Below are 10,956 nucleotides of genomic sequence, written 5' to 3'. Positions count from 1 at the left end.
TGTGTAAACATACCTGGCAATAAAGCTCATTCTGATCACACAGCGCCTTCACGACATGGCGGCGGCGGCAACAATACTACAGCGAGAATAAAAGTTAGGCCTTCTTTCTTTGTGTGAACATTTGGGCGGCGTTATGCAAATCTTCCCACAGAGCGATGTAGGTATGTTGGGGCGTGTTAGAACGAGCCGTTTTAGGTAGGTGTGGCTGACTCTTAACTTTTATAAAGAATATCTCTTTGGATTTGAGACTTTAGCCTTTGCAACTTTACAGATCTTCTTTATGCACCAAGAGCTTGTAATACTCCAAAGAGAAAGGAAAAATTGAAATCGCATCATATGACCCCTTTAAATAAATGCTGTTCTTTTGAACTTTCTATTCCTCAAACAATCAAAGTATCATGCACAACTGTTTTCAACACTGACTGGGGTAATGACTGCTGAAAATTCAGCTTTGACATCACAGATATAAATTACATTTTAAGATATAATAAAATGAAAAGCAATTATTTTAATTTGTAATAATATATCACAATATTAGTGCTGTATTTTTGATCAAATAAATGCACCCCTGATGAACATAATAGTCTTCTTTTAAAAACATTAATAGAAAATCTTACTGACCCTGCGATACTGTGGAAAACGTGTGTTAACACGTCTAAAGGTATTAGGAATCGCTAACCTTGCTCCCTTTTCAGTTTTTTTTTTTTTTTTTTACAGAAAAAAATAATGAATGTTTACAAATAAGCCTCCCAAACTCTTTCCACATCTGCCATTGGTCAGTCAAACAGATAGTCCTGCCCCAAACTCACGGCATTAGTTGAGCCAGTGTTGTCTTATTAAACTGGGATTAGTGTTTTAACATCCAAAAAAATTGCACCCATTACCTATGAGTGTTTTAGTCCAGTCAGCAGTTCATTACTATGTAATTTTATGCCTCTAGCAAAAGCATCTCCTCTGGATGAATGGGACATCTGGATGAACCAAACAGACACACATTCCCTTTTTATCTGGTCTCTGTAGGATGGAGCTTCTGAAAGGCCTTCAGATACAATTAATATTAGATAGAGGTCTGCTGCTGCCTTCTGATGTGTTGGGCTTGTGAAGTTTCTCTTTTTGAACGTTATTGCTTCTCTTTTTCTTCAAATAAAGTTGATATATAAGACAGACTGCAATGTGTAGTCGCCGTGTTCCCTCGGTATTAGGAAGAGCATGGATATGGCACTGGCCTGAAACATTTTGTTGGAACCAATGTGACATTTTAAAAGTAAAAATTTAAACAACGCATTTAGTCTGAATGAGCCAGGCAACAGCATTTCCTGAGAGAGAGTTAAGTGCCGGAGAGATGATAGCGGTACCTCACTTCAGGTATTTGAGACGAACAATTTAGTGCCATGGTGCTGGTCATTTGTCTTACTCTGAACTTGCTATGAGGGTTTGAGATTCTTTTTGTTTCTTTCATGCGCTGTTATATCTTTCACCTACACACTGTTTGAATGCTAGAACATTCACACTGTAGCATTATTTTTATAGTACTTTGCATTTTGATATTAAAAGAAATTTGATCCAACCCTCAAGACATTTTATTGTAGACACGTTTTCTCTACTTGGAGATCTTTTAGAGAATGTTTGGTGGTGATTGACAGACTGGTTGATGAGAATGGGTTGTGGCAGTTTGTCACAGTTTATCACAAATAAATTCATATATTTTTGAGAAATATGAAGTTTTACACAGATTACTGTGTGTTTTGGCATCACAAAGCCACACAGTTTTCTATTGCCTGATTTCCTGATCCAAAAATGAAAATTGTATCATCACTTACTCGCCCTTCTTTTGTTCCCAGATTTTATGACTTTGTAAATGGATTGCTTGCACAACTATTTTTGTGTTTTACAAACAATTTTCAGGCAGCACATCTACATTCAGACAATTACTCATAAGAACACAGATTATTTCTCTTTTTAGGGCTAAACAATGAATGATTGCATTGAGTTAAATACATTTAATTATGTTAAAAATATTTAATCTAAAATTGCATTGTATGCAGTATGTATACTGTGCGCAGTTTCCAAATTTCATTATGCATTGAATATTCAGATTGTCTACTGCATTTGCCCAAAAAAAACAAAAAAAGAATTAGCAGAGAATATTCAAAATGTAATGGACTCAACTTGACCTTTGTTTTGCAAATGAACTGGAATTATCAACTGTAATTTCAAACATATTTTTCTTGACCCATTATTCAACCAAACTGCTAAGAGTTAAGACATTTTTTACACACGCTTGGATTAAATGTGTATTATTTTCTGAGTTAAACATGCAGTGTAATGTGACAGCAATGAAGGATAATATTCTTACAAACGTTTATCTTTGCATAATGCATGCTGTGCTATTAAAAAATAACAGGCAGTATGCAGTGTGCAGCAAGCAGTGTGCTTTCAGCAGGTCTGTGCTGTGACTGATTAGTAATGTTTTGGGACACCTGCAATCAATCTAACACTACTCGGCATGCCATTACTCCGGTCTGGAATGTGTTGCTTTGAATGGAGCAGAAGCTGGTGCTCAGAAGTGAATTATACTTGAGAGTGGGCCCATCAAGGTTATCCAGCTTTGTGGAGTGATACAAACACATCATGGAGTGTGTTATCTGTCAGTATGTTTTCATTCACTTTATGTTTCCATGTGTTTTTTGTATGTGTGTTTTGTTCTTTGGTAGATGGGGGAATCACATGGCGGAAATTAATCCTATGAGGGAATCTGCATTTGTGCGTGTTTGTTAGGAAAAGGCCCTGTTGGATAGGAGGTTGATTGGTCTGATTGGAGTTACCAAAAGGTCATTAAAGGTGAAACCCAGCATGAAGCAGCAGTCGCTTAATAGAGCTCTCTCTGTGTGTGTGTGTGTGTGTGTGTGTGTGACAGACAGACAGACAGACAGACAGAGAGAGAGAGAGACAGACAGCATGTGTTTCTTGCACCTGTGCACATCAAGTTGTGGATTGTTGATTTGAATAATGTTTGATGAGCTTATGGATCTCCTGATTGGGTTGTTCATGTGATCTGAAGTGGGCAATTTTTTAAATTAGAGCAAATTGTCTCATGCCTTTTTTATTATGTGTCCATGTAAACTAGATGGATTCTGTCCAAGCATAATAGTAATAGTTATAATAATAATAATGGATTATCATAAATTTATTATTATTATTTAGTTTATTTGATTTTTTTTTTTTACTGCTTCAACAGGTGTCATTGTTGCAGTGAACCTATTTCCAAAGTAGTCCAAATTGATTTATTTATTTATTTATTTTTTAATAATAAGGCCATTATTATTATAATGCATGTTTGTGTTTGTATGTATACTTTATAGTAGTACAATTGATTTGATTTTTTTTTTTTTTTTACTGCAGGGTAGTAATGTCGTGGAGGACCAGGACCTGCTAGAGATCGGGATTTTAAACTCTGCCCACAGACAGCGACTTCTTCAGGCTATTCGCCTGCTGCCCAGGGTGAGTACAGACATCGGGGACATAATAGGGCTCACACAGGGTGCATTCAGCTCCAAAAATATCAGCTAACAATGCATTTGGAAGCAAATTTGTAATAAAAAAAAATTTAATTCAGCATTCCCTCAGGATTTTCTTTCTTCCATGGAAAAACAATGAAAACTTTTGATCAATAACAAATAGTTACCAGTGGCTGTAAAGCTCTAAAGATGATATACACAGGCTTCACTTCTCTGTTATTACAAATGTAATGGCTCACTCATAAAAGGTTGATAAGTTACGCTCAGGCAATCCTGATGGGAGCATCACTGACTTCAGTGACACACAAAGACACTGAACTGAAGAGCACTGTAATGATTAGTATCTGTACGAAACGAAACGTGCTGATCATTGAAATTCTGCATGTGATACATGTGTGTGTGTCATGGATTTCATTACTAAATGAGGTTTCATGGTATCCACGTTTATCACATACACTTCCCAGGGTGAACCGTCCCCCAAGAATAGTCAATTTAAGACCCCCTCTAGAGTAATCCAGCAAAGCCTCTGGCACTGAGTGTGTGTGTATGTGCAGGAGACCTGACATCAAATAAATCTCACTTGTGTCCCAAACAACCTTGCACTCCCCTTTCTCCTTCACAATCTCTGAAAGGACACTGCAGAGGGGAGTGGCTGTGTTGTGATAAGATACTATAGCACACACACACACTAATGTGCAAACCTGCTTTTGTTCAAACATAAGTGAAATTTGAAGGGATAGTTCAGCCGAAAATGAAAATTCTCATCAGTCATGATTTACTCATCCTCAAGTTGTTACAAACCTGTATGACTTACTTTCTTCTGTGGAACACAAAAAAAGATATTTTGAAGAATGTTCTTGCTGCTCTTTTCCATATTAGAAAAGTGAACATGGATTTGGGCTACAAAAAAGCACCATAAATGTCTTGCACACAATATACAATAAGTCCTCTTATTGTATAGGCCCAATTAAAGTCACTTTTCACTATAATTTTCCACTTTTATGGTGCTTCTTTTGTCATTTTGGAGCTACAATTGGAGCTAAGTTACTTTATATGGAAAAGTAAAGGATGACAGAACTTTCATTTTTAGGTTCAAACTGAAAATTATTCCTTTAAAAGAAGTTAACTTTAAGATTATGGACAGGAAATGGCATGTGTGTGAGAAAGAGATATGAAGGCTCACTATGAAAAGAGAAAAACACAACTTTTCATCTGCAGTCAGCGCTTTCAAGCTCTGTTTTAGCTGATAGCTTCTCTCTGTCTGCATTTACATTTATGCATTTGGCAGATGCTTTTATCCAAGGCCTTTTGCTGTGTATTCAATATATATTCTTTTATCAGTAAATATGGGAATGATTCCCTAGGAATAAAACACATAATTTTGTTTTGTTAGCTTGTCTGCCCCCTATTTACCGGCTAGACCAGCGCCAAATCAATGTGGACCAGAATGGAAATTCATGCTAGCAGTCCAAGCAGGGGTTTCCAGTACAGAATAACAACATTTCCTGTTGCTGGTCCTCTTTATTCAAAACCCCAACTGTATCCAGCCTCTGGTTTTGTTACTGATGTGGTAGTTTAACAGTTTTTTTCTATGTTTAAGGTTCGGCCCATTGGTTACGATGGAAATAACCCCACCTCAGTGGCAGAATGGCTGGAGTCTCTGGAGCTGGGAGACTATACCAAGTCTTTCCTCATCAACGGCTACACCTCCATGGAGCTGGTCAAGAAGATCTGGGAGATCGAGCTCATTAATGTAAGTCCTGCTTACCTCACTTCCTGTCTGTTGCTAAGTTCTGACCAAATTCAGTTCTAAAAGATTCATTTGTGTTTGGATTGTAAGGGTCACAGTCAAGGGAAACCTGGAAATATTAGGGAATAAAATAAAATAAAACATGGGGGAAAATCATGCAAATTGTGAATAAATCTTAAATAAATGTATTAATAATGTAATATAATTATATTCTATTGGCTATAAATCACTCTTTTTGAGTGTATTCTCTATAAAATGATTTATATATATATATATGTGTGTGTATACATCTTTTATAAAAAGATATGTGAATGTGTGAACCCTGTATTTATACAGACCCAAGTGTTTAGCCGTATATTCTGTTATTGATGTGTTGGTTCTGTTGGAATGAAGCTGTCTTTTGAAACAAGATTTGCTAGAGGGCCTTTGAAAAGACAACCAGAGGTTGAAACATCATCCTGAATCATTCTGACATCCTATTGGCCGATTTGTTGTAATAGAGTTTCGGTTGGCTCTGAATCTTGCCTGTAATTGTATTTGTTTGATAAACAATCCTGTCCGATCTGTCTTGCTTTCGACTGCAGTGAAACCACAGATATAATAGTGGCATCTCTGGTATGACACTAAACAGAAGAAATTTCAGGATAACTTGATCTGTTTTTTGAGACTTTATACTGTAGCCTGCACGTTTGGGAAATATTTCTGCAGGAGAACATATATCTGCACACTCATATTAATGCAACCGTTTGAGCTTTCAGGTATTTATCAGCCAAATAAAGGTATATTTTACCTGTAATTCCATAAGTCCTCCAATAGTTATTCCTGCAGCCCGTGTGGGTAAATCAGAAATTGTGAATGCTTAATGGATTTTTTTTTCCCCCAGTGTGTGATGAAGACTAAATGGCGTGTTTGATGACAGTGAGATCACATGATGTGTTGCTTTAACAGATATGGTGTTAAATGTCTCTAATTACAGCCTCATGTATGCTAATTTCACTCACTTTCAGCCGAGGGAGAGAAAGAGAAACAGAGAGAAGGAATGAGCAGATTATATAATAATGTGGGATGTGATTTCTTCAGCTCTCGAAAAAAATACACACACACCCACTCGCTGTGGAAAGTAACTCGCTGTGGAAAGTAACTAGAATGCTGCAGTGGGAATTAACACATGGTTTGGCCACAAGAGAGAGCCAGAGTGAGAAAAATGAGTGTTTTTATACTTTTGATAGAATAAATTTAGCAAGAAAATGTTGTTGGAGGTATTCTGTTTGTGTTTGCCAATGCTCATTGTGACCATGCAACTGTGGTGAAACACTACCATAGTATGCCTTGGTGTGTGTGTGTGTGTGTGTGTGTGTGTTGTTAACATCGTCATTCCCTCCAGCTCAGTGTTTAATTAACACACACACATTTAATACACAACTGATGTTGGCAGAATGTTTGCTTAACATGATTGTGCATATAGGAACCTTTACATGTTATGATGGTCGTATGGTGAATAACTGTCTTTAAAGAAAGTTCATTCAAAAATAATTTTCTCACCCTGTTGTTCAAATCCTGTTTCTTTCTTCTGTGGAATACAAAAAGAGAAGTTTAGAAGAATGTTCATGCTGCTCTTCCATATAATGGACATGGAAGGAGACTGCAGCTGTCAAGCTCCTAAATGGACAAAAAAGTTTTTCATAGAAGTGGTCAGTATGAATTGTACGCTATATTCCAAAAGTTCTGAAGCCATATGATAGGTTTGTGTGATGATAAACTATCATATCTCATTTGCGTTTCCACCAGAGTTATTTAAAACTATTAAAAATAATTTTCATTAATTGAACTAAAGATGACATAAAATAAAATATAAATATTAGATAGATAAAACTAAAATTAGAAACGAACTAAAATAAAATAAGTCGAAGTACTTTACTTACTAAAACAAAAAATAAATTAAATCTTACTAAATAAAAAATATTGAAAAAAAAAAAAAAAATTTATAAAAATAACAAAAGCACAAAATTAATAAAACTTACAACCTTAAATGAAAATATAAAAATAAAAGCTTATTCAATATAAAAATAAATGCTAAAATAGTATATAAATAATACTAAAATAACCCATTTTCCATATGCGATTGGTCACATTGTATTTGTCAAATCTAAGAATAAAAGTAGATAGTGGCTATGTTTCCATCACCCTGTTTTTATGCGCATTCTGAAAATTTCTGGGAAAAAAATCCCTTAATTTGCAAAAACGTTTTTACGCTTGCTTGAGGTGGTTTTTGACTTGTTGTTTTTACTTGATGAGCATCAAAAAAGTTTCTTTTTACACATCATCTGAAATGTTATGGTCATTCTGAAATGCCTGAGTAAAGTCTGTCATCAAAGTATTTCTGTATAATTGCCTCCCGGAACTGTCTTACACGACTGCGTTCCCAAACAGCAGGCATCCACCTCCGAAAGCAATGACTGCATTTATTGTGTCTCGTCTGCTCGCTCTGAGGCGCTCGTCTGCTCGCTCTGAGTTTATTATATATGAAAATTATTATATTCAGTGGCTTCTCATACATTACTTAGTGATATTTAGTGCCAGTTTATGAGGAAGTGACAATTTTGTTCTCTATGACTCGTTGGATGGAAACTGTGCTTTATTCGCAAATGTTTTATGGGATATTCCAATCTTCGCAGCTTTGGATGTAAGCCCAGCTAGTGAAAAGAAACAATTTTGGTGAATAACTTTTGTTCTGTTCCTCACAGAATACTACCTTCAAAAGACTTGATACACTTTATAGATACTTTTAAATAGCCTGCAACCCAATTCACTTAAATGGCAGCACATTCTTCAAAATTTCTCCTGTTGTGTTAAATTGAAAGTCATACAGGTTTGCAACGACATGTAGGTGAGTTAAAGCAAAACATTTATTATTGCATGAAAAACTATCCCTTTAACACCAGCACAGGCTTGCAGCTGGATATGCAGAGCGGGATCTTCTTTGACTTTGTGTGTGTGTGTGAGTGGTTGAGCTGTTCACGGAATGGGACGTTCTGAACTTCCTCTAATGAGCCTTGGTACAGACAGATCACAGAGAGCCTCTGTCTCCCGGGTCGCTGTCCTGAACTCTCTGCTGTAAATGAGACTGAGAGAGACTCTCAGAGTGAAAGGGAAGACACTTTATGCAGTGTAGTACACAGCGGTGCCCTCGTCTGAAGCCAAGACAAGGAAGGGAGAGAAAGAGACACAGAATACTGCCTTGTTTTCGTGTTTCCTAGAGAATGTCATCCTTAAAATGAAACATGCTGACCGATAGCACAGCAGAAGTAGTTTGGTTCAGAGATTGAGAAGCGATAGTGTGAAGAGAGGCAGGGGAGAAGAGAGAAAGAGGGCAATGGGAGAGAGAAATAGCATCTGAGTGGGCCAGATTAAATCAGCTCATAAACGCTCAGGGCAACAGATACAGAGGCTGCTGGACGAGACAGTGACGAGACGTGTGTTATTGCTGTTCATAAACACAATTAGCCAATAAGGCGTAATAAGGTCAAAGTTAATTTTATACCATATTATGCACCTAATAGGTTTTTAAAAGAAGTTGCTTGTGCTCACCAAGGCTGCATTTATTTGAAAAAAGAAAACCGGAATATCGTGAAATATTCTCGCAATTTAAAATAAATGTTTTCTGTTATTCCTGAATTTTCAGTGCTCGGTGTCACATGAACCTTCAAATCTTTCTAATATGCTTGTTTGTTGCTTGTAAAACATTTCTTACCACCAGTTTTGAAAGCAGTCGTGCTGCGTAATATTTTAGATTAGTTTTAGATTTTTTTCAAGATTCTTTGATGAATAGAAAGTTCAAAAAAGAACAGCATTTATTTGAAACAGAAATCTTTTGTAACATTATAATGTCTTTAACAGTTACTTTTGAACAATTGAATGCAACCTTGCTGAATAAAAGTATTAATTTCTTTAGAAAAATATTTTTCCAAACTTTTAAATGCTATTAAATATCTACATATAATGTGCTATATATTTAATATTACGGTATTTGTCATATTACTATACATTTATTTGCTTACTGTCTCTCATATTTGACTGCTATTGTTTGATTCTATTCATATATTAAGTAAGAATAAAATTTGAATCAAGGCAAGTCCACTTAATGATCCAATATGTCACCTGAATCAGCTTGATCTCACTCTTGGATTGACTGAGACATTATTCCTTATATTCCAAAATCCCACTTCTCAGCACCTTATGAATGCCATAAATGTTTGCAGCTGTTTCTCAAGCTGTAATACACCTACTGTTCACTAGGTGGCTCCATCACTCTTTTTTCAAGATGTACAATTCAAAATTGAAATATTTATTGGTGTGATGAAGGTTTGCTTTGACTAGGTGTTAATAATATCATACATATACTATGTACAAAATAAATAAATGCATGGAAACAATAGAAGTATATATGTTTGGTACCTTGGATTTGCAAGCTATGTGGGACACATTACGTAATATTACAGAGAGTATCGGTGTAAACTGTGTAATGTCACTTTCAGCCCCGTTTTCTTTTTCTAATCACACATTTATTTTTACATGGACCTGGCATGAATTATATTGGCTTTCAGCTGGAAGAATTGACCATTTAATTTTCTTTTTCTCAGTTTACATGTCAAAAATAAGGCAGAACAGGCCGGTGACTTGTGAGTAGCGCTAGTTTCATTGTGAATATTAAGAAATGGCATAATTAAGACCGTATTTTGATTCGGAACAGTTCTGACACAGGTTTTTGTCTCCCGAAGGAAAAGCAGAATAATTCAGTGTGAGCAAGCAGAGACATTTACGTAAAACAAACAGCCTCTTTAAACAAAGGCAGCTGATGTCAGTAGTCAAAGCTTTCAAGTTTGTAGGTCTCTTGTATGTCTCAACAGCGTCATTCCATGCGTGTAAGTGCTTGTATATGTGCGTATACACCACATTAATGAGCGGTAGGCTTGCGTGCGTGTGTGTGTGTGTGTGTGTGTCCGGCCTCAGGGTTACCACAGGCATTCATCTGATAATATTCATAACAGGGCTCAACATGTCTGCATTCCCAAGCAGCTCTATGATTGCTCTCTCGCACACATACAAACATCACTGTAAAGAAATAACAAAAAAAAAATCTTTTAAATATAAAAAAATATTTTTTTTCATGAAAATGGACTTGAGAATAGATTTTCGTTTTGCAATAATCCTTTAATCTTCTCATATTAATAATTTATTTGTTCGATTAGAGTTTAATTGGATAAAGAATTCAAATATTTTGCCAGCATTTCATAGAAAAGCTTCGTGTTATACATTACAACAAAAAATGTAAATATAAATATTATAATATAACAGCTCAGACCAAATTAATCATTAATGATGTTTGTTTAATTTTAATTACATTATAATTAGAATTTTGTATTACAATTATGTAATGTATGTCTATTTATTTATCTATCTATATAAAATGTATTTTGTTTAATAATTTCTATTATTATTAAAATATTAATGTTACTTTTCTTACGTTCATATTCATACATTACATTCATTATTTCATAATTATTGATTTTATTGACTTTATCAGTTAGATTGAACATCATGAGCTGAATCTCCAAACGAAATGCGTCCAAACCAGCCTGGAATAGTTTTGAACCAAATGGATTATTTGGCCACTCATGGCCGAGCAGT

The 10,956-nt window shown here is 35.5% G+C and overlaps 1 protein-coding gene across 1 annotated transcript in view; it reads left to right on the top strand.

Annotated features, from left to right (window-relative positions):
* Positions 1 to 10,956, top strand: part of LOC107744944 (ankyrin repeat and sterile alpha motif domain-containing protein 1B-like) — a 145,833-nt gene that overhangs the window by 101,874 nt on the left and 33,003 nt on the right. The window contains exons 15-16 of the mRNA XM_016558773.1: positions 3,403 to 3,501; positions 5,119 to 5,271. Coding sequence (XP_016414259.1) covers positions 3,403 to 3,501; positions 5,119 to 5,271 — 252 coding nt within the window. The remainder of the gene's footprint in view (positions 1 to 3,402; positions 3,502 to 5,118; positions 5,272 to 10,956) is intronic.

Source organism: Sinocyclocheilus rhinocerous, unplaced genomic scaffold (genome assembly GCF_001515625.1).
Source record: "Sinocyclocheilus rhinocerous isolate Xijiao unplaced genomic scaffold, SAMN03320098_v1.1 scaffold258, whole genome shotgun sequence".
Taxonomy (NCBI): Eukaryota; Metazoa; Chordata; class Actinopteri; order Cypriniformes; family Cyprinidae; genus Sinocyclocheilus; species Sinocyclocheilus rhinocerous.
Note: the sequence above shows the minus strand (reverse complement) of the source record. Positions and strands in the feature narration are given on the sequence as shown.